At 41.1% G+C, this 23,525-nt stretch overlaps 2 protein-coding genes across 3 annotated transcripts; both read left to right on the plus strand.

Moving 5' to 3' along the window:
• Positions 1-255: 255 nt before the first annotated feature.
• cnot9 (CCR4-NOT transcription complex subunit 9) lies at positions 256-4,678 on the plus strand. The gene is made up of 8 exons (XM_030343023.1): positions 256-659; positions 867-1,046; positions 1,388-1,503; positions 1,752-1,861; positions 2,200-2,309; positions 2,425-2,523; positions 3,007-3,098; positions 3,498-4,678. The coding sequence occupies exons 1-8, from the start codon at positions 642-644 to the stop codon at positions 3,664-3,666; spliced, it is 894 nt and encodes a 297-aa protein (XP_030198883.1). The 5' UTR covers positions 256-641; the 3' UTR covers positions 3,667-4,678.
• Positions 4,679-6,216: 1,538 nt separating this feature from the next.
• On the plus strand, positions 6,217-21,977 carry LOC115533130 (1-phosphatidylinositol 4,5-bisphosphate phosphodiesterase delta-4). Of its 2 annotated transcripts, none has more exons than XM_030343415.1 (16): positions 6,217-6,384; positions 9,896-9,959; positions 10,330-10,488; positions 10,873-11,101; positions 11,498-11,627; positions 12,094-12,325; positions 13,044-13,245; positions 14,288-14,432; positions 14,825-14,977; positions 15,798-15,953; positions 16,796-16,952; positions 17,970-18,086; positions 18,680-18,858; positions 19,043-19,175; positions 19,452-19,580; positions 20,743-20,886. In XM_030343415.1, exons 2-15 carry the CDS (start codon positions 9,938-9,940, stop codon positions 19,559-19,561), a joined length of 2,124 nt encoding a protein of 707 aa, XP_030199275.1. In that variant the 5' UTR covers positions 6,217-6,384; positions 9,896-9,937; the 3' UTR covers positions 19,562-19,580; positions 20,743-20,886. The 2 variants fall into 2 exon arrangements, with proteins under 2 accessions (XP_030199275.1, XP_030199274.1); XM_030343414.1 differs by lacking the exon at positions 19,452-19,580 and adding an exon at positions 21,219-21,977 and having other exon boundaries at positions 6,218-6,384; positions 20,743-20,892.
• The last annotated feature ends 1,548 nt before the right edge of the window (positions 21,978-23,525 follow it).

Genomic DNA, 23,525 nt, shown 5'->3' on the forward strand with positions numbered 1-23,525 from the left:
GTTATAGAACATATCATTATTGGCAGGAAGAAGAGAGGGCAAACCCAGGCGATGGAGAGAAGGCGTCAAAATATTTACAACAAGCAGTAAAGGACGCAGAGATCAAGGGTGGGAGGACGCTCTTTTTCCTTTCGGTACGAGGGTTAAATACCGAAGAAAAGTACCACATTTAATCAAAAGAGGGCGGTAGTGCAACAATAGAGCTACAAACAACCGTAAAATACCAACAAGAAGATAATCGGTCTTCTCGCGTTATCATAGCCCTGTTGTAAGGGGTAGCCTCAAGAACATCTCGCGATAGTCATTTCACATTAACTTGTCTTAAAACAAAGTCATTGCTCATTTCTCTTGATATTTTTGTATGGATATCTAACGATCAATAGCAGAAATGCAAACACCACCGTCTGAGTTACTGTAACGAGTACTAGCTATTTCGTATGCGGTGTAGATTGTTTGGGCGTTACTCGACGGGAGTTGGCGTAAGCTTTAGCAGCTAGCTTGTGCATGCTACAGCCGTTAGCTTGGCTGCTAGCCGCCAGTAGAGAAAGTTGGATTATATTACTTTACCAGTGGATTTCCAGACGGGGTTTACAATAGGTTCTCAGCATCATACCGGGGACCAGATCCAGGCTTTGCACAAAATGCTAGCTACAGGAGCTGTGAGTATTTTCCATACGTTGTATATTACAAGTCTCGATGTGTGTGATGTGTAGCTCTGCGGAAAGCGGGCTTTGTGTGATACTGTTTATAAACAATGAATGTCACAATGAAACCACTCTCTGTGTTGAACCACATCGTGATACCTTGTAACATATTTTTTTTTTTTCTTAAATATTTTGTTCTCTTTTTTCTATAATTATTTAAAGGCTGTGACTACGGCTCTGGCCCAGGTGGACAGAGAGAAAATCTACCAGTGGATCAATGAGCTGTCCAGCCCGGAGACCCGAGAGAATGCTCTGCTGGAGCTCAGCAAGAAGCGGGAGTCGGTGCCCGACCTGGCGCCCATGCTCTGGCACTCCTGTGGCACTATTGCGGCTCTTCTGCAGGTAAAGGGTAGAGCAATTTTCATCACAACAACACTATGGACACTTATGCATAATGGTGGTAATATAGTGGCATATGCGGTCAATAAACTACCTCTTTATATTTATTTACATTTATTATCGCAGTTCTTGTGTGTATATGTTTGACATATTCTCTGCGTACAGATATTGTCTGTTTTTCTTTTGTTTATTCATCTAACTTTGTAATGTACTTTCTTCTGGTACACCCCATGTTTTTCAAATGTGGGATTAATAATGTACATATAATCTTATTAAATGTTTAAGACTGTTGATGAATATTTTAATCACAATGAAGATCTGAAATGTTAACATTCTGTTTGCAGGAAATCGTAAACATCTATCCATCGATTAACCCGCCTACGCTCACGGCCCACCAATCCAACAGGGTGTGCAATGCCCTGGCACTTTTGCAGTGTGTTGCTTCACACCCAGAGACAAGGTAACACCCAGAGATGAGGAACTTTCATACTTTTCATTTTAATGAGACGCCTCACGAAAGACATTGAATAATGCCTTCTGACTTAAGTTTTAGCTATTTAAATCCCAAATGAGGTGTTCAATTTAGTGGAAAACATTAATTGCGTTTTCAATCAACCTAAAATCTACATTCATTGTCTGTCTCATGGTGTAATTTTCCTTTTTATATTACTATGATTGTGAGATAAGCAATGATTTATTATTTTACAGGTCCGCCTTTCTCGCCGCCCACATCCCCCTTTTCCTGTACCCCTTCCTGCACACCGTGAGCAAAACGCGGCCCTTCGAGTACCTGAGACTCACCAGCCTCGGAGTCATTGGTGAGGCCCAATCTCGGTCTGAACTACACTTACTGTTCATCAAATGAAATGGGCCGCTTTTCTTGACATATCATACCTCTGCATAAATCCAAAAAGGGCAATATGGATTTCTGTCTGCTTTTGTCATTCAACTTTGTGCAGGGTGTTTTTTTTTTTAAAACTTGTGATACCGAGGCCAGTGTAGTGAGGTTGTTAGGGGGTGAGGATCTGGGAATATATCCTCAATGCCTGCAGCCTAACCTCTAGGCTTCATTGAGTAAGATGTCTAACCCAGCTAAATTAAAATAGTGAAATAGTTATTAGTCTAAATTTTTAACACTTCCTACCTTTGCTTTCAGGGGCCTTGGTCAAAACGGATGAACAGGAAGTGATTAACTTCCTCCTCACCACTGAAATAATCCCACTTTGTCTGCGCATCATGGAGTCTGGCAGTGAACTGTCCAAAACGGTAAGCATTACTGTTTAACAAGTCTATAGTGGTAACCCCAAAAGCATGGTTTATATTCCAATTAGGCTGGGTTCCTTGTTTATCTCATCATAGCACTCTGCTTTGTGCTTGGTAGGTCGCCACGTTCATCCTGCAGAAGATCCTATTGGATGACACTGGATTGGCATACATATGCCAGACTTACGAGCGCTTCTCTCATGTGGCCATGATCCTTGTAAGTACAATCATTGGGGGTTAGACAGAATTGGCTGAATTTATCATCTATCGTCTACATTGAATTCTCGGCTACATTTAGATAGATCGATTGACAGATTGGTTCCTTAATCAACCAAGGTGACATTTCTTTCTGTAGCAGCAGAAACTAGACATATAACATTTAATAATAATAATAATACATTTAATTTAGAGGAGCCTTTAAAGACACCCAAAGTCACCTTACAGAGCATATAGTCATCATAAATTGTTTAAAAAACAAGACATTGTGGAAAAAAATAAACATAATAAATAAATAAAACCATAACAAGACAAAACAAACAAACAATCAAAACATAATTAATTATTTAATATTTAAGATAGATAATAATGGCAGCATAATAACAGAAAATGTCTGATTTTAATTTGCGATGTTCATTTAGAGACTTCATCATTTAATTCTTCATCATTCGGCTTTGACTTGATTCGTCTGTGTCTCTTTCAGGGGAAGATGGTTCTGCAGCTCTCCAAAGAGCCGTCCGCACGCCTGCTGAAACACGTGGTCCGCTGCTACCTCCGCCTCTCTGATAACCTCAGGTACAAGCCCTCTTGTAGTTGTTTTTATCCCGATTTGTTTTGATCTGTTTCAGTTGGTTCAGCTGACATCTCTTTTGAGCCACTAGGAGGTGTCGTATCACAGATGTTAAATTTGTTCTTGATTTATTGATGAGCCATTTTTCGGCAATGACTCGCCAATGCAGTATGCGGAGTATGCCTGTACTGTTTTCATTAGCTTTGAATAAATAGATATTTAATTGACTTGCATTACTTATTGTAAGTCGCTTTGGATAAAAGCGTCTGCTAAATGTAAATTTAAATAGACAAAAGATAAAACGGACGAAACCCTAGACCTAATACCCATGATCAATTCCATATTCGATTCAGACAACCACTGTATAAAAACCCTGATGTATGGTGCTGTCCCCCCTGCCACAGAGCCAGAGAAGCCCTGCGACAGTGTCTGCCCGATCAGCTGAAGGACAACACGTTTGCCCAGGTTCTGAAGGACGACACCACCACCAAGCGATGGCTGGCCCAGCTGGTGAAGAACCTGCAGGAGGGCCAGGTCACCGATGCCCGGGGAATCCCGCTCTCCGCTCAGTGATGGGGACTTAAAGTGTGACACACACACACACACACACACACACACACACACACACACACACACACACACACACACACACACACACACACACACACACACACACACACACACACACACACACACACACACACACACACACACACACGCGAGCTCAGGCTTGTGTCCGGCGGGATCGTGAGCACAGAGACACTTAAAGAAGAATCCGGAGTTGAGTCCAGTGTGGGAACGCGTGACTAGAAGCTGTGTTTGCCACAATAATGTCACGACATACATGTGGAATAAGCATCGGAGTGGAGCACTTAAATGCTCATGGGGCATTTAACAAACAAACAAACGTATCAGAGCAAAAATGAATGCTGGCATCAATAGTCTTTCAAATGTCTTCGCAGAAATGCCAAAAGGTTGTGTGTACAGTTTGGTCTTTGAAAAAGGTGCAGTACAGAATGAAAAGCAGGTATTTGTGCATACGGAGAGTTAGTTTTCCATCATAATGTGCCAGAATTCTTTGTTAAGATGAATCCAGGGGGAATAATTTGTAATGGCCTTTTGTTCCCTTCCTTTGGTACACGCCTTTTTCCTGCTGTAACATTCCTGCGACTGAGCAATAACTGTAATTTGTTGCCTCTCTTCGTGTTTATTACTTTTCTTTACTTTTGAACGATTTGTTTGCCAGACTAGTGTATAATACAGCTTGAGATGAATGGAAAATGGATTTTTATTTTAATGTAAAAGTTGTTATGAGGGAGTAGTGTAAGATTTCACTAAAGTTTGATTTGCATACAGAAATCTTTATGAAACTGTCACGGAGCCTTTATTTTTGGTTTGTAAGAAAGATGGCCCAATTTCTAAAGCTGTTACGTTGGAACATATAGTTGGGACATTTTGCATAACATTAATGCAAATCACCCATATTCAAATTTTAAAGAACGCAAGATGAAGGACAAGAAATATTAGAAGCATTGGTTTAAAATATCAGATTTCAATAAATCATTAATCCAAATCCGTATAACTCGTGCTGCTATGAGTCAGTTTCTTCAGAGTTACAAGCATCATGCTCTGTATACCATCAAGCATCCGCTACTCATTACAGGTTCACGTGGATATCAAAACAATGCTAGGAAACTGTTATTTCTGTAGTTGTGCAAAGGGAGTTTCATCATAAAGTTTGCCCATTGCATCCTGTCTGAAACATGATTTTTTGGGGTGGAGTGGTGCTCCATCACAGAAGCCCTCACTCTGGGCCTACCTAGGTCCCTTGAGGACACCGACCAACATCCTAGTAGCAGCCCTGATTGCTTTGCGTTGCCTTTTACTGGCCCATTAACGCATCACTTACTGCTTGTTTCCCATTATCAAACCCTATGCCCTTCTCTCACACCAAGCTGTGTGGAGGTACAAGCATACACACATACGTGTGGAGAGATCAACATCCTAATTTTCCATTTGTCCCAGAAAGTTCTGGGTTCCCCATGGGACTAGTGCTATCTCTTATCCATCTCCTTTGTTTTGCTTTTAAAAGGAAATGGAAGTTTGGATTTCAGCAAGCTTTTAAAACGGAAAGAGTCTTGCATCACGTGCTTTGGTGATATGTAGGCCTGTGCTTTCGGCTGCAACGCTCTAATACCAACTCGGACCGTATCCACCGCGTCTGTCAATTTATTTGTTGCTTACTAATTCTTTTCCAAATTAAAATATTTTCAAAATACCTTTGCTTTTTTGTCTCATTGTTCTGATAAATGTTATTAATCCGATACTTACTTTAAGTTAAGTTTAAATCAGTCATCTAATCAATGAATACATTTATTTGAATATTATGACCTGTATATTACTTATGACATAAGTGGTATTAGCATCACTCATACTCTTCACGGTGACGACACCAAAAGCTAACTTTGTGAATATGAATATAAATTATAGAAAATAGTCCCCGTTAGTAGTCCTCCATTTGGTGATTGCCTCTAAGTCCGTGGCAGTGAGAGGGTTATGCAGAGTAGTCCATCCATCGTCTCACTCCCTTTGCAGAATTTGTGATCACATTTCTTCACACTGAATCAAATTGCTATTTCAGTGTTAGGGAAGAAATTATAATAGTACATTTAGAATGCATGCAACAGAACGGAATCTTGATCTATGCAGATTCTTGTAAGAAGCCTGACAGCTTCCTCAAAAACGTTGCCAGCATTCTCAAGAAGATATGGGCTCTTTAACTGTGGGGGAGGAACACAATCGGCTGATGGATGGAAGGTAGAGAGAGAGTGCGGTAGAGGGAGTGTGTGACAGAGCGAGACCAAGCAAAGGGAGCTGCACAAGCATATTGAGTGAGTCTGCAGCCGATGCAGCGGTAAGGGGCATATAGAAAGAAGGAGCAGAAGGGCTGGGTCTGTACCAGCGTGGGGCTGTGTATAGGAGTCAGATTTTCCTGGAAACCAGCAGCCACAGAAGAGAAAGTGAGAGAGAGGAAGACAGATTTTCACTGGACACTCCCAGTTCCTGAAGACTCTGTGCAAGACTGGCACTCCCCCACCCCCCCCCCCCCCCCCCCCCCGGCCACTCCCAGCACACATGCTCAGGAAGATGACTTGACTCTGGCCACACTTTTTCAGTCAGAGACCTCTGGAGAAAAGTCTACTCTCCAGACCCTATCTAGTGGAGATCTGCCAGAGCCTGCTTCTCTCCTCACCTTAGCTGGCGACCCAGCAGAGGGAACACCTAGCTTTGGTGAGTATGTCCATCTCTTTTTGGTTTGACTAAATCCTGTCCATGTTCATCTTCATTGTGCGTCATTTCTCTCCCTCTTAGTAAACCCTAGTGGCCTGTTTACTTGGCTGATTTGATGTGCTCTGATAAGTCTCATATTTCACTGTCTGGTTCCAATTTACCCTGCACAGCACTCCCCCCATGGCAGAGGAATGGGACTCTAATGGGCTTGTGGTTGGCTTTCATTTGTCTCTAGGATTCTTTGCAGAACTGTTTTAATGGAGAGTTTGGTATATGGACTAAGGAGTTCTCTCAGAGGATAGTTTAAGTAACTTTTTTCTAAATGTGCTCTGTTCAGTGGCACAGTTTTCCTATGCGTTTTTGTTTTCATGTGTGGTCAGTGCTCTGTTTGGACAGCAAAAAGTGACCCCCGCCCCCGTATGACTCATCCCTGGAACAGTCCGTTTGTCTGTCTGTCAAATCATGTGACCATGGTTCTAAAAATAACACATATGAGAGCAGCTGCTATGTTTCAAACATTGTGGTGATTTGAAATTTGTTGTCATATGTTGTCATTTGGTATATTTTGTGTGTTTATTGTTGTTAAAATGATGATGATGAAGATACATTTCTGTAAATAGTAATGCATTTTTGGTAACAAAACTAAATGATGAAAGAAGCAGATTGAGTTGCTCTAAAGTGAATGTTAACCCCCCAGTAAAATATAGACATCCCTATTCACACTCTCTGCCTCACTGCAGTATAGGCCTACCTCAAGCAAATCAGTATACACAGCTGAACATGTTATCTGTGTTCCCTCGGTACCTTCACTGGTTGAATGAGGTGGAATCTCTTTGTCATTGTGTACTAGAAATGTAAAGCGCAGTGAAAATGGAGCCTTCCTTTTTCGCATTTCCAGGGGGTCTGTGAAAGGAAAAGGCTATCTTAAAGCCCTTCCCTTCGAGGAAGTGTTTGATCCATCCGGCAGGCACAGATAGCAGCAGGAAGTAAAGTGGCTGGTTCCCAGCGGGTTTTTCTTGCAGTGTTCATGTTTCCTCTGACTTTCATCCAGTCTGATGTTTGTTTTTATTATATTATTCAATTCATAAGAGGCTCAACAGGCTTCAGTCAAAGACCTCATTACATGAAATCCCTTCCCCTATTCCTAAAGGAAGTATATATATTTCCCCAGGGTACCAAGTTCCAAGGGGTCTGAACTTCCCTGGTCCTATGTTCCTCGGATCCTGTGCCTATTTAATCAATATTATCTAGTTTTTTTTTTTTTACTGGAACAGGGCTTTAAAAACAGCTGTATAAACGGAAAAGAAAATCATGCAATGGTAATAATTTCATCAAATATATTTTGTAGGTCTTGAAAAAATGCCCATGTTCTATCTAACACCACTGCATTGGTATTGGTCCTTTCAGCATTGACATGTCAGTGACCTACAGAATCATAATGAATAGGCTTGAAATGTATATTTGCCCTGTTTTTTTGAGCTAATGAGATTAGTATCTCAGGATTGTCAGATTTATTTTTCTGCTCTAGTTTCTCTGAATAAAAGAGATTGTATCCCTGAATTCTGTTTTTGAAGGAATGAGATATCTCAAATCTTTAGAATGATCATGTTGTTATACGTTTGTAGACTTTGTACAGGCACCTCAGGACGATGGTGCTGTTCAGATGCAAATCCCACATATAATTTGTCAACATTGATAAATTGGTAAATTGGTAACGTCTAACTTAGATACCTGCATTGATCTCGTACTTGAAATCATATGGCCCTGGACTGATAAACAGCAGCAACCGCACTCCATAAAGGGAAGAGCTTTGCTTTAGAGGCATCTTGTTAATTGAGAAAGAGAGCTCTTAATATAGAAAATGGTGTTCAAAATCAACTATGGTTAAAAGCAGAATAAATACTAGTTGGATGCAAAAACAAACTGGATTGACTTAGATACTTAAATCATAATGTGATGTTTTTATCATTTTATCAGTTAGGTTGGCTAGTTTTCACCTATTAAGCCTTGACCTTTGGTGATCCATGACTCCAACCATTAATAAAATGCAGACCCATTATATTGAGAGCCATACTGTCGGGCTGGGTAGCAGAAAACAAATTTGATGAGTTCCAACAATAGCCCATTCGTAATTAGCGAAGACACAGCTGGGAAAAATATTTTTGAGAATCCCATAATGTGCTAGATAGAGCTGGTGAACATAGGAGGCTGGGAGAATACAGGTGTAGAACTGGGGAACATTAGAGTCTTCCGCATGTTCCCATTATGTACCATATAATTCTGGGGAGCATAGGACGCTGGGTACATAGGCCTCTTGGTACAAAGGAATGGCCCCATCCTACAGCCTCAAACAGGCAAAGAGACATCCACTCAGATCCCACCCAACAACACCAATAAGGGGTTTACTGACAAATTATGAGATGGTATTCATGTAAAAAATTAAATCTTGTATTGTGTTCTACTGTGGTACAAAAAACTGCAACCAGATGTTCTGTGGCATGCCTGCCTGTCATGCCATTTCCTACAAATGCCACTGAAATCAATTCAGTAATCAACTCTACGTCGCCATCTGTCTCAGGACTATAGTACTTTTATACGAAGATAATACTGATAAGTATGCCTTACCCACTGAGAGTATGCCTTTATGCTCAGTTGCTAAGGCTGAGGTCCACTGCTGGTTTTAAATCAATAAATCCATCCCACTTTAGGCTATTTACTTTTCCTGCTACAATGCAAAGTGCTACTCAAGAAAAACAGAAAAAAAATATTGAAGAAATACAATTTGTTTAAAAAAATAATAATCTAACAAATCACAGCCATACATTTGTGAGGCAGAAGCAGTACACTACTTGAATAGGAGAAAGCTCAAATGAAATGTTTGAATATTTTGTTAGGCAAATGATGGTTAAGAAAATCAAATTCAAACCCAGGTGAATCCAATGGGTTAGGGTTAGGGTGGCCGCCAAAGGACACGGTCGTCATGGAGACAAGCCGCAGATGGACACTGGTTGCTTGCAGATGGTGGCGTTTCCAATGGGCGAGTCGCGGACACCGTTGTGATTTGTTAATGTAAATGATTACCAACCCAGTAATCATTGACATCTGATTCGAAAAAGATTTAGTGACCTATTTCAAGTCCATGGCGATTTAGATCTAACAAATGAGGAAATGTATATAAAAGAGTATGACAATCTGTGAGAATTGTGGGTTTGGAAGTCCGACCGGAATTCATAGGAGTTGATGCTTATGTCTTTATATCGCTCTCAGCCTATGTGTATTTATTTGCAACGTGGGACTTCGTAGTTGTCCTGAGTTTTGTCTAAAAGATTTCTTTGGCCAGGATGAGCTGTCATCGTGTAGCTGCCTCGTTTGTTCAGATATTATCAATAATTGAAATAGAACGAAGCAAGGCTTTAAGTGGACCATTCCGGAGCACTCCAGGGGGATCCTTGTTCCAACAATGAATCTATGTTATGCTGATACGTATTCTGTGATCTATCCTCGTTTGCAGGTGGGGTACGTTTTCACTGCGTAGACTTCATCAAGGATCGCGATGGATCCTCCTCAACTTTCACGTGTGTAAATCATTTCGAAAAACTAAACTCACAAAAAAAAGTGATGCATTATACAGAACAGGCTGCTGTGTTACCTAATGAATCAGTGATTTCTGAATATTGTTATAGATTAAATGTGTATCTATCCCTTTTGAATTATTATACTACTATTTGGTAATAGTGCTGTGACACCCACATTTCCTGTCTGGGATCAGTCTATTATTTTCTCTTATCGTGTGTTATCACTCTCAATAAAGTTGAGCAATTTCATAAATTCATATATTATCGAAAAAATATTAAAAAAGGAACTAATTTTATATGTAGCACTAGCCAGTGATTTCAGCTGGTAATCAATTGACATCAATACCCCAAATTCCCTGCCTTATCTCAGGACACAAAGATGATGCTGACCTCCAGGTGATGATGGCGGGGTCGACCTTCAGGAAGGTCAAGTCCCATTCCTGGAAGAAACCGAGACACTTCCGGCTCTTGGAGGATGGGCTGAACATCTGGTACAAGTCCAGGTGGGCAGGGAGAGGCCACTCCACCTGTAAGTACACCTGGCTGTGTGTGTGTGTGTGTGTGTGTGTGTGTGTGTGTGTGTGTGTGTGTGTGTGTGTGTGTGTGTGTGTGTGTGTGTGTGTGTGTGTGTGTGTGTGTGTGTGTGTGTGTGTGTGTGCGTGGTGTGTGTGTCTATGTGTGTCTATGTGTGTGTGTGTGTGTGTGTGTGTGAGTCCTAGCCCCTACTCTTTATGACATGCATAAAATACAAAACGCTCTGATTTAAAGCGCCTGCTTTTCAATCATTCAAGCATTTCATTGCCATTACAGGCTGCTGTTCATTGTTCAATGAACGTGCATATGACTACTATACACTTGATCATTACATATTCTCATTAACCCCACGGTCTACTGCTCTGCACCCCCTGTCCAGTCCTGGTGAGTGACGTGGAGGCGGTGCGGCAGGGCCACCAGTCAGAGGTCCTGCAGAGCATTGCCGATGAGTTCCCCCCCAACCTCTGCTTCACGCTGGAGTTCCGCGGTCGCCAGGGCAACCTGGACCTGGTGGCCGAGACCCCCGAGGAGGCAGGGGCCTGGGTCAGGGGCATGCGCAAGCTGATCCACAAGGCCAAGAACATGGACGAGAAGGAGAGACTGGACCAGTATCCTTCTCAGAGCCTTGGATTACAAGTGAACAGGTCCATAATGATCTGTCTGTGTATTCACTCCTCTTCTCCACCCTTGTGATACCTTCCTCCCCCTCTCTTCCCGCTCCTTTTTTCTCTCTGCCCTCTCCCGCTCTTCCTGCTCTTCTTCTCTCTCCCCTTCTCTAGCTCCTCTCCTCTCTCCCCTTCTCCCCTCTCTCCCCTTCTCCCCTCTCTCCCCTCTCCTTTTCTCTCCTCTCCTCTCCCCCATCCTCCTTCTTCTTCCCCCTCTTTTCACTCCTCCTCTCTCCCCTCTTCTTGAGTGTGTGTGTGTTTAACAAAAACAATGGGAAAACCAAGCCCATTATTTCCCAGGACTACCAGTCAAAGAGACGTTCCCTAACCAGTCCTCAGGTGGGTGTGGGATTGGTTCCTGAAGGCGGATAAAAACAAAGATGGAAGGATGAACTTCAAGGAAGTGAGGAAACTGCTGAAGATGATGAATGTGGACATGAACGAGGACCACGCTTTTTACCTCTTTACCGTAAGATTTACTGTTGATCACTTTTAGCTCTTACTGCAGATCAATCCACCAATCAGAACATCTCTTAAAAGCAGACCAGTCTATCAAAAAGACAACCTCTTATTGGCCAGTCTTTCTATCATTACGAATATCTCTTTGCCCTACGGGACAAATAAAGTTGTTTGAACTTGAACTTGAACTTGATTTCTGTGTCTGTCTGGAGATACTTTGACATTTTCCCAGGCCTTGGTCCTGTTGGCTTCATCATAATGGTAATAAATACATAATTAGTACTTCTATATTATCTGTTTATTAACTGTGAGAATCTCAGTTCAATGCAGACTTCAATGAGGATGTGAGTCAATTCATATTATAAACCCAACATCAATTCAAACAAATTTCCTCCCCATCCCAAGCACGCCCATGTCCAAACAAAACCCGGCACACATTCTGCTCTTACCTCTGAATCCCACTCCCACGTCTGCAGATGGCTGACACGTCCATGAGCTCGTCGCTGGAGATCGACGAGTTTGTCATGTTCTACAAAATGCTGACCCAGCGCGACGAGGTGTGGAAGCTGTTCCAGGACTACTCCAGCGACGGGGAGATGCTGAGTCGTGGCGAGCTGGAGAACATCCTGCGGATTGAGCAGCAGGAGGGGGACGGCTGCGTGGAGCACGCCCAGGAGCTCATCGACCGCTACGAGCCCTCTGAGATGGGTGAGGGTCCCGTGGTTAACACTGTGGTGATCGCCCTTAAGGACCACTGTGGGATGAGGTAGACCCTTTGTGGTCTGCGAGCCATCAGTGTGGTTGTAACACATGGGAAGGTCTAAAACTCTTTTCCCACTGGACACGAAACCCACCAACACCCACTAACATCTGGTTTCTGTCTTTGGTGGGAATGGTTACAATCTGCATTAATTCCAAAGACAGATGATTCCGCAGTAGACGCTGGTATTTATCAGCTTGAGCTCTGAATGTCAGTGATGGAAACACAACAACCAATATAGACAGGAACAACATGCAATAGCTATTTTGGTTTTGAGTTTGAAACCAAGTTCGAAAGAGAGACTGAATAAGACACAGATTTAGAAAAATAAGGAACCACCATAACAAATCACCAGATTTTGCTTTGGATTTAATCATCTACTAAATAGTCAGACTAAAACATTTCTGGACACGTATTTGACATATAAAAGGCCTAAATTGTCAAATATTGTGCCTGAAATCAGCTGTTAGATGGGGAAAAATCCTTTACACGTGCAATTCGGACGCATTCAAAACATTTATTCAAACCAGGGCTGGTCAGTAGAATATCTTTCTCATTTGGGCTCTACTTGATGTACTTACACATTTGCACATAAAAGGTTGTCAAAATGCTGTGTTGTTGTTGGCTGTGTCCGCTCACGCCATTTTTTCTTCTCTGTGGGAGCAGCCAGGAGCCAGGGCTCCATGTCTCTGGACGGCTTCCAGCTGTATCTGTGTTCCCAGGAGGGCTCCATCTTCAACACTTCCCACAAGGACCTCTACCAGGACATGAGCCAGCCGCTCAGCCACTACTTCCTCTCCTCCTCCCACAATACCTACTTGCTGGAGGACCAGCTCAGGGGCCAGAGCAGCCTGGAGGCATACATACAGTAAGCACAACGTCAATCACAATGTTAATATATATATATATATATTAGGTGAGAGGCTGTTTGGATAGCATGGTGTTGAGGGTGACTTGAGCGAGTTTTAGGTTCGAACCCCATTATCTTCATTCTTGACCACGATACCTACTCATGAATTAAATGTATCTAGTTACATTTATTATGAAGTTGCGAAGGATACAAGTGTATTTTTTAGCCTTTTTATGGATGGAATAGGAGAATATTCATAGAAATTAGAAAGACTTTGCTTCTACTAGTAGAGGGTTACCTACTGAAACTTACAGCAAATAATTTACTTTGAATCGTAATAGTGCCCCAATAGCTGGGGTTCGAACATATCTCAGACTATACCCCGAACAAAGACTCCTATGGACCTGGGGAGAAAGCGGCTCTTGAGTTTTGCTCCAGAAAACCTCCAGAGGGTTAAATCTAAAGCCTGTTTCATTTCCTGAGTGTTATGGGGAGAATTCCTACGATCCTGTTAGGGACAGGAACACCAAACTATACACACACATAGATAAAGTGAGGGTTGTACACTGTGTGTGTGTGTTTGTGTGTGTGTGTGTGAGTGTGTGTGTGTGGGTGTGGGTGTGTGTATTTGAGTTTATAGAACCATGCCCAAGGTTGTTTAATAGCTGTTAACATAACTCAATTTATTATAGCTGCTCATGGTTCTGTGTGCATGTGTTTGTTTGATCAATGTGAACATTTGGGTGTGTTTGTGTGCATACATGTGGTTGTTTGTGTATCCGTTTGTGTGTATGTGTGTATGGTGGTTGTGTGTGTATCTGTGTGGTTGTGTGTTTGTTACTGTGTGTTTGTGTGTTTGTATGTGGTTGTGTTTGTATCTTTGTGTCTGTTCGGATTTGTGTGCGTGTGGTGGTTTTGAGTGTATCTGTGTGGTTGTGTGTGTGTAACTGTGCTTGTGTGTGTGTGTATCTGTGTGTGTGTGTGTGTTTGTGTGTATCTGTGTGGTTGTGGGTGTGCTTTATCCCGTGTTTCATCTTTGTGTGTATGCACCTGTTCCCAGGGCCCTGAAGCGGGGCTGTCGCTGTGTGGAGATCGACTGCTGGGACGGGCCCGATGATGAGCCGGTGGTCTACCATGGCCACACCCTGACCTCCAAGATCCTCTTCAGGGACGTCATCGCAACCATCAGCGAGTACGCCTTCAAGGTGGTTACCATGACAACAGGCTCTCTCAGAGCACTTGACGTTCTGTGATTAAATTATATTCCTCTCATACGATGGATATAAATATGTTTTTTCAAAATATATATTTCTTTGTTGGATTCTTATTTAAAAAAATAATGGAGCCTCCTTTTTATTATTTTACCCAAATGTCCCATATGGAATTAATAAAGTTTAACATATCTTGGTAGTACCATAAAAGCCTTTCTAAAGAGCACCTGCCTTGGTGGTTATGTTAAAAATAAATCCACTTAGAAGTTCATCATCATGGGAGAGAAAGAGAACACTATTGTTCTGCAGTAATGCTAATTTTATTACGACTTGCTTCTGCTGGTAGCTGTGTATTGATTTGAAAGAGCTCTTTCCTGTGTTTGCAGGCATCCGACTACCCGCTCATCCTGTCTCTGGAGAACCACTGTGGAGTGGAGCAGCAGAGGGTCATGGCCCAGCACCTGGAGCTGATCCTGGGGAGCTTGCTGCTCAGAGCACCCCTCGGTGGAGAGGCTCCCCAGCAGCTGCCTTCTCCCCAGGCAGGTGGTCCCGTCTTGATGAGGGCTTCAATCATATGATCTGACGTAGAAGTCAAGCGGTAACCACAATTCAACAATAACCAAGCAACCAGTTCTTATAATAGTTACACCCTCCCATAGCTGATAGCCTCGTACGATACCTTACAGCTGCTCAAGCCTTATTCCTTCTTTGGGTAAATCTGCAATAGCCACACAATTTGTGGTGGTATGTCGGTCTATATAAAACATAAGAAATGATTTGCGGGGCCCGATCGGGTAGTTGCTACAGTGTTCAAGTCGCAGCTGAAAGTTACTGGGTTTGATAGATAGCATATATATAGATGTCTATCTGCTCCTTTAAGGACATGCTTCTTGATTCCCTATTAATAAATAATTAATTCAAGTCACTTTGGATGAAAACCTAAGATAATTGCTACAACACAATATTAGCGTATCAGTATAACTCATGGGATCGCAAAAATGGCCCAAAATGTTTTATTATAAAAGACATTTTAATTCACCAATACCACAGTGTTTAATTAAAACAAACCCATTCTCAATTCTTATGTTGTGGTTGATATATCATGTTTGGCAAAACTGAATTATTAATCAATGACATCCATCAATCTAATCATCATTAGGCTTCCTGTCAAAGCACTTAACAGGATCGATGTTCCAGGAATAATTGGCAAAATATTTAGGAAAAATCAATGAAGAATTAAATTTACACCCTGAGTGGATTACGGATAACAGATTAGGCTTCAGATTTCTTTTGAGTTTCCTTCTTTGAGTTGGAACTTTGAACGCAAAACAAAGTATTTACTGTTACTGTTGACCACAGGATCTGAAGGGTAAAATCCTGCTGAAAACCAAGAAGATTGGCTGTGAAACTCTGACCGATGAAGTTAGCGATGAGGACGAGACGGTGAACCCTGACCCTGACAGCCCATCTACGGATCAGGGGTCCGCAGAATGCCCCCCCGACCCCAGCAAGAAGGTAGAGTCCATTTCAGCTGAATATGACTATGAAGCTATACTTTCTAAAATAATTGAAAAGATGTGTCCTTTGCTTACAAAAAGTCATTGCAGATGGGATTGCTGGTAAAGCCACACCTTCATAAATAATGGACCCATCTTTTTTATTATTTCAGATTGCAAGACAGGGGCTAAAATTGAGGTTGAACAGTTAGAGATGCTGATTCATTAGTAAATCAGTTCGACATTTAAAGGCAGGTGAAGAAGGAACAACACTTGAGTGAAGAGGAAAAAGGAATAAAATCAATACCAACGAGTCAAATAAATAGAAAGAAAGACAGCGATACATAACTTGACAACAATTTGTATTTAATGACATTGTATTCATTTGTAAAGTGTTAATGATTGCGGCTAAAATGGAAGAGAAGTCCCATTCGCAGCAGTAAGGAAGATAATGAGCATGTGTGAAACCACCGATAATGAGACCCTGTGGACTGCTGTAATTGACCTCCGTTGCACAATTCCAGCCTGTTGTTGTTGACATTATGAATATACATTGCAAATGGCTCATTACAATTAATAATAATAATAATAATAATAATAATAATAATAATAATAATAATGAGAATATGAATGACAATTAAGATATTTTATTGCAATTATATTTCGTTAAATCCTATTACATATTATATTATAGTTTTGTCTTTTAATTTTCTTCTAATATTTTTGATTCTATTTGACTATTTTGATACTATTCACTTTTTTTTCTTTAATCCATTGGAACTTGTGAAACCTCCAACTTTGCACGGTACCTTTAACATTATCATCTAATAGACATCTCTCCCTTTCTCCCAACCCTCCCAGAAAGCAAAACTGAAGATGTCCAGAGAGCTGTCAGACCTGGTGGTCTACTGTAAGAGTGTCCACTTCCGCGGTTTCCAGCACGCTCAGGCGCATTACAAATGCGACGAGATGTCGTCGCTGTCCGAATCCAAAGCCAGGAAGCTGGCAAAGGAAGCAGGTAACAAATAGGATCTCTAGCTCGCAGGTTTGATTTGCCTCTGGAAACACTCATCATATTAACCCGTCCCACATTAGCTTGTAATTGGCCAGCCCCGGACCAGGTCCGATGGAATTCTGTCTGAATGGGATGGGGGCCAGACGCATATGCCAGAGCAAATAAAACATGAGCTTGCAGATTTGTCTGGGAGCACTATTGATGTCTGTGTCTTAAGTCATGTGACCACCAGGAGAACTCCTCAGCTTTTCGGGTCAATGTAAATTATAATAATAATAATAATAATACATTTAATTTTAATGGCGCCTTTCAAGGCACCCAAGGTCACCTTACAGAGCATAAAAACATCATAAATCGTTTAAAAACAAGGCATTAGGGAAAAACAACAAAAAACAACAAAACAAAACAAAAACAATCAAGACAGTGATCAGTTAGACGTTGTGTGCGAGTTTGAACAGGTATTATAATAGGTATTTAAATCTAGAGATAGCGATTGTATTGAGTAAATGTGACCGTAGTTCATATTCCTCAACTCCGGTCTGTCTCAAGGAGAGGAGTCATCGTATGACCGACATAGGTATCGCTCATAACACTAATTATGGGTTTGCATCTTTAATGTACCACTGGTACACAAAATACCCATAATTAGTATTGTGAACAACACCTGTGCTTGTCCTACGATGTTGCCTTTGTGAATAGGGTATATTACAGCTGCTATTGCACATCTGCAATTTAACTACTGTACATAAAAGGAGTAGCATGTCATGTTGATCGATCATCTGTTTATTTCCGCTTGTCATTTGAAACCCTGTTAACATGCATATACCCCAGACACCAAAGAGCGATGATACCATAAAAATTGATATAATAAATAGTTAATTATATTATTTGAAATGTTGTATCTGTATAGTTATTGTCTGTGTTACGAATGAAGACCCTATATTCATGAACACATTTTAATTGTATTTATTTATTATTAATTACTATTATTATTACTTCTCATTGTTATTATTATTTTAGGTGCAGATTTCGTGCAACACAACATAAGGCAATTGAGCCGTATCTATCCCAGTGGGCTCAGGACGGTGTCTTCAAACTACAACCCCCAGGAGCTCTGGAATGTCGGCTGCCAGATAGGTGAGCCCTGGCCCTCTTTATGGGGATCAGAATCCTCTCTATGGCGATCAGAGTACTCTCTATGAGGATCAGAATCCTCTCCTTTCTTGACAGCGATCAAGAAAGATATTGATGTTGAAGATACAAGAAACTGATTGTATCCTGTATCTTATATTCGATATGTTTCAAGTAGATAAAGCTGAGGATACAAGTATTACCTCATTGACAATTAAAATGAGAAATTAATAATTAATAGTATGGGACATGTGAATTAGAAATAGGAATAGGAATCCAAATAAAATTGTAATGAAAGGTTTGTAATTTAATAATATGACAGAGTCACATATTTTCAAAAATATGTTCAGATATTTAGAAAGTTGTAATTATGATAAGATACATATTTTTCAGGCGAAACGTTGTCTTTGGGCCATCCAAGAACATAGACTCAAAACGTGAGCCCACATGAAGGAAGCACAAATCTATTCCACCTCTCAAATGTATCTATTCACATTTTTGCTATTTAAGGAATCATTTTTTTGAAAGCATCAGAAGTGCTCTTTAAAAAGCTTGGTTAGATTGGATCACCATGTGTCACTGTGTCCCTGCTCCCCTAGTGGCGCTGAACTTCCAGACGGCGGGGCTGGAGATGGACCTCAACGACGGGCTGTTCCACCAGAACGCCGGCTGTGGCTATGTCCTGAAGCCTGGCTTCATGAGGGACAGCGAGCTGCCGTTCGACCCCGAGACGCCGCAGGAGCACAGCGGCTACGCTCCACTACGCCTCTCCATACAGGTCTGTGAAGTCTAGGGGCGGGTGTAGTTGACTCCCAATCAAAAGGTTCTGCGTTTGATCCCCCCCCCCATCAACTCCTAAGAGGCCCCAACTCCTTAATCGTAGATTGGGAGATTTTCCCCAATGTAACATGTATGTTTAGCCATGTAAGCCAGTGACAGCTTGCGTTTCCACGGTTACCCAGATCCTCAGTGGGCAGCAGCTCCCCAAGGTGAACCAGAAGGAGGGCTCAATCATCGACCCGCTGGTCAGGGTGGAGGTCTACGGGGTCCCCCAGGACCTGGCTAAGGAGGAGACCAGCCACATCCAGAACAACGGTGACCTAACGCCTGAACCCATAGGAATGCTTTCATTCAGTGACGCGAATGGCTGCAGTCATTTGGCTTAGTGGTTAGAGCAGGGGTGGGGAACCTTTTTCACATCAAGGGCCATTTCAATTTTTCCAAAGTCCTCAGAGGGCCGTACCATTATGAACACATAACTAAAGATGAAAAAAACGACAAAAAAAGTCTATAACTGCTGTGTTACTAAGCCTCATGTTTGCTGCATTTCTAGACTCACCTAATGTGATGGCTGGAACTGTTTTTCTCTAGCAAGGCGTCTGATGTCAGCTGGCAGTGATGATGATGCTACTCCAGGGATGGGCAACTTTCATGATAAAGAGGGCCACATTTTTTATCATAACCATCGGAGGGCCACATGACTGCACACTTCAACTATACGTGAGCTGAGAGAAGCTACATAATTTTGAATTTGGTAGATGATTTCCTGTATTCTGGTGCATTTTGGCGATGGCCACTACCTAAAAAATCGTCCAGAATCATAACCTATGTACGGTATGTTAATTGAACCAACATACATTAATTTCATGTTTTCCATGCTCAAACAGCCACATGAATGGTCAGTATTTTTATCAGTGCAAAGGGCTCACATACATCATCATTCAATGAGGTCAAAAAACTGAAAAACAGTGGCCCACATTAAGTGCAACAACTCAATGAACTCAAACCCAACAAGCAGTTGTAGTAGTTGTAGTGGCGACTTAAGTGGATATCTTTAATGACTGATATCGCTTCTAAGCAAACTAGACGCATGGGTTTGCCTTTGAATTCTATGAATTCTTCTCATCTTTCTTGAACGAGTTTTCTGTAACTCGATCAATTATTATTATTATTATTATTATATATATATATATATATATATATATATATATATATATATATATATATATAGATATATATATATTTTTTTTAATTATGTGCAGGCTGAGTGGGCATGCGGGCCGCGGGCCGCCAGTTCCCCATCCCTGGGTTAGAGTAATAAGCGCCCAATCCTGGTGTTGGGTATTCTTGCCACTGCTGCAAAGTGTTCTGGCACTGGAGAACAGTCCGATAGAGTCCAATGGATAGTTGCTCATCATAAATACATGTACAAATGTTTTCTGATAGGGGCCAGGGTAGTCTAGTGGTTAGGGTTTTAAGCCCCTCTCTCATATTTTCCTGCAATGTTCCAGAATATTTTCTGCACAGAGCCATGCATGAATGGGGACATAGAGCCATATTCTGTAAATCTGAACCTGCAATTTACAGTGTAAATACCGGGAACTATGTTTGAAAATGCTTTATTAGACTCCTAGTCAAAAGGCGCTTGGTGAAACCCCAACGTCCACTAACCTGTAGGCATGCTTGAGTAAAATGCCTCACACTGTACACTAGTTCCTTAATAATGTCTAAACGTCTTATTGATTTACTTTAAGTCACTTTAGCTTGAGGTGTTTACTAATAATTTCAACATTAAACAAGGATAGTGGTATGAAGGAGCACAGTGCTCACCTGAAATATATAACACTTCTATAACACCACTTATTTTCCTCTCCTCTTGAAGGTTTTAACCCGGTTTGGAACGAGACTCTTAACTTCATCGTCCACAACCCGGGGCTGGCCTTGGTTCGGTTTGTGGTGGAGGACCACGACAAGGCATCCAGGAATGACTTCGTAGGCCAGTTCACCCTTCCCTTCACAAGCATCCGACCAGGTTGGGATGAGCTTGAGGAATGACATATGCCATAGAACAACAAACAACAGCATAAAATGTCCAATCAAATAATTCTAGTTCTGAGTTAAATGTGCACACACACACTCTGATGATGATGTTGATGATGATCGATAGAAAAGGACCATGCATATTAAATCTGAACAATATTTAAATAATTAATATTATATGATAATTCTATAATTATTCATATGTAATGAATCGATACAATTTGTCCAATATTAACATTAGATGGCAATTAATGATCCAATCACTGACATGCAGTTTGTTTTGAAGTTGTAGGCTAAATGCACACCTCTCTGTCCAAGGTTATCGACATATTCACCTCCTGTCTAAAGATGGGACCTCCATACCTCCCGCCTCTCTGTTTGTCAACGTCAGCACCTCAGAGCTAACATCAGGACCCGACTGAGGACACCTGCAACATGAAGCAAAAGGTTCCGAAGGACTAGCATGAAAGACACCATGCTAATGCAGCACGTTAAAATATCTTGAAAGATAGCCTTGAGGAAACAATGGCATCGTTCCATTTCTGAAATGTCATTCCAAAGCAAAGCGTACTAGCCGAGTACAATGGGCCAAACACTGAAGACAGTATTAACATTTCCCCCCCAAAAATACCCTTTTTGTGTATTATATCTGGAAGGACCAGATCTACTATGAGCGTATTGTAACACAGAAAACCACCAAATCATAACTCAGTATGTTAGCAGAAGACTGGCTTGACCCCGTCGGCGGGATTCAGCGTTAGTGGGATGGACTAGTGGATTAGTATTAAAAGAGTATTATTGCATGGACTGGATGGCTGCAATGCGATGGATTTTAAAATGAAATCTTCTATGATGAAATCAGATCCACTAACGAGCATGTCCAGTATGGCTTTTTAAAATAATTTAAACATATCTTCAGAGGCGGACAGAGTACACAGCTTCCTTACTTGAGTAAAAGTACAGATACCCCTTGCTAAATTTTACTCAAGTACAAGTAAAAGTACTACAGTCAGATGTCTACTTAAGTAAAAGTACTGAAGTACTTGTTTTTAAAAGTACTTGAGTATCAATAGTACAAGAGTATGTTTTCTAAATATTGCATTACTACTGCCACAGTGCTTACATTTATGTATAGAAACGTCCTACATGGAGTTATGAAAAATGTTAACACCTTGGAGACTGTAAAAGGAATTGAAAGTAAATTCAAGTAATTTTCATCTTTTTACCATGGCAATAGCACAATAGTATACAGTATAACAGTATACTCAAGAACATAAAAACAATTGCTCAGCTTACATAAATATGCAATATCAGAAAAGAAAATTCAGCTAACAATTCTATGTATGTGAGTTTCTCAGTTTTTTTATCAATCAAATCAATCATCGTCTCTCATCTAATTCCGACCATGGAGTTGGCTTTGGCGGAAAGCGAAGGTGATTGCTGATAGGCTGAAGGCTGTCCTAATCATTTTGAGAGGGAATCACGTTTGAGAGGGAAACAACAAATTGAGGGTTTCCGTGATTTTTCTTTTCTCCTTTTATTTTTCAGAAGGAGTGACGGGTACTCACGGTTATGGATAGAAATGTAACGGAGTAAAGAGTACAATATTTGCCTCTCAAATGTACTTGAGTAAAGTCATGAGTACTCCCAAAAAATGATACTCAAGTAAAGTACAGATCCCTCAAAATTGTACTTAAGTACTGTACTCAAGTAAATGTACTCCGTTACTGTCCGGCTCTGCATATCTTACAAAGTTAAATACCATTCTGTGTGGTAAAAATAAGTGACATATTGTTATATGTATAAAAACACTATATTAAATGGTTTAGAGCTACAAAACTAATACATACATAATGCCAACTAGCGGTAACCGTATTGACGACTTAAGGACTGTGTTGAGATTTTTAATTGAGAATTAGGATACATAGGGTCATACCATGTATACTGTAAATAGATATAGGTGCTTATTATATGCTTGTGATGGATTAAACTTATCTGATTCTATCCCTATGTTTCTAAGTGTCTGTTTTTCCTTAAAGGAACCCTAAGGATAGCAGGACAACACATCATTTTGACTCAATATGTCAAATATCAGATATAAATATATATGATTTGAGAAAAATAAAGTGCTACTAAAACGCTTTAACCTTTGCAGCCTGTTTTTACAAGTTATGACATGTTTTTACCAAAATAGTTTTAATAGCAGTAAATGGAACAGTACACACACATATACATCTTCAAGTTATGCTAGTATGGTATATATCCCTCCAACCTCTGCCAGCAGTGACAGGAATGCGGCACTTTTTGGATATGGTCTACACTACACTACCCACAAAGGAGCATACAAGACCTGCCCCCTATCCCACAGGACTATACAAAATATATAATCTGCCCCTTCAAAGACAACAGAGCCTGTGGCAGGGCATTCAGACATCACAGACTACAAGCCCGCACCACAGATCTGCGACGACAACATCTCTCTGCTCAACAACCTCAACAGCTTCTTTGCATGGTTTGAAGCCACAAACATCACAAACCCAGAGAAAACTCCACCAACCCCCCACGATCAAGCTCTGTGCCTGTCTGCTGCAAGTGGGAAGAGTACCAATAGTGGAGTATCTCCAC

The sequence above is a fragment of the Gadus morhua genome, chromosome 20 (genome assembly GCF_902167405.1).
Source record: "Gadus morhua chromosome 20, gadMor3.0, whole genome shotgun sequence".
In the NCBI taxonomy this organism is placed as follows: Eukaryota; Metazoa; Chordata; class Actinopteri; order Gadiformes; family Gadidae; genus Gadus; species Gadus morhua.

Excerpts from the sequence above, each read along its gene's own strand:
- cnot9 (XM_030343023.1), top strand. Across the intron at positions 1,862-2,199 it reads CACCAGCCTCGGAGTCATTG|GGGCCTTGGTCAAAACGGAT; the intron begins GTGAGGCCCAAT and ends CTTTGCTTTCAG. Across the intron at positions 2,524-3,006 it reads CTCATGTGGCCATGATCCTT|GGGAAGATGGTTCTGCAGCT; the intron begins GTAAGTACAATC and ends TGTCTCTTTCAG.
- LOC115533130 (XM_030343414.1), top strand. The coding sequence starts at position 9,938 with ATGGATCCTCCTCAACTTTCAC. Across the intron at positions 12,326-13,043 it reads CTACGAGCCCTCTGAGATGG|CCAGGAGCCAGGGCTCCATG; the intron begins GTGAGGGTCCCG and ends CTGTGGGAGCAG. Across the intron at positions 15,954-16,795 it reads CCCCCGACCCCAGCAAGAAG|AAAGCAAAACTGAAGATGTC; the intron begins GTAGAGTCCATT and ends CAACCCTCCCAG.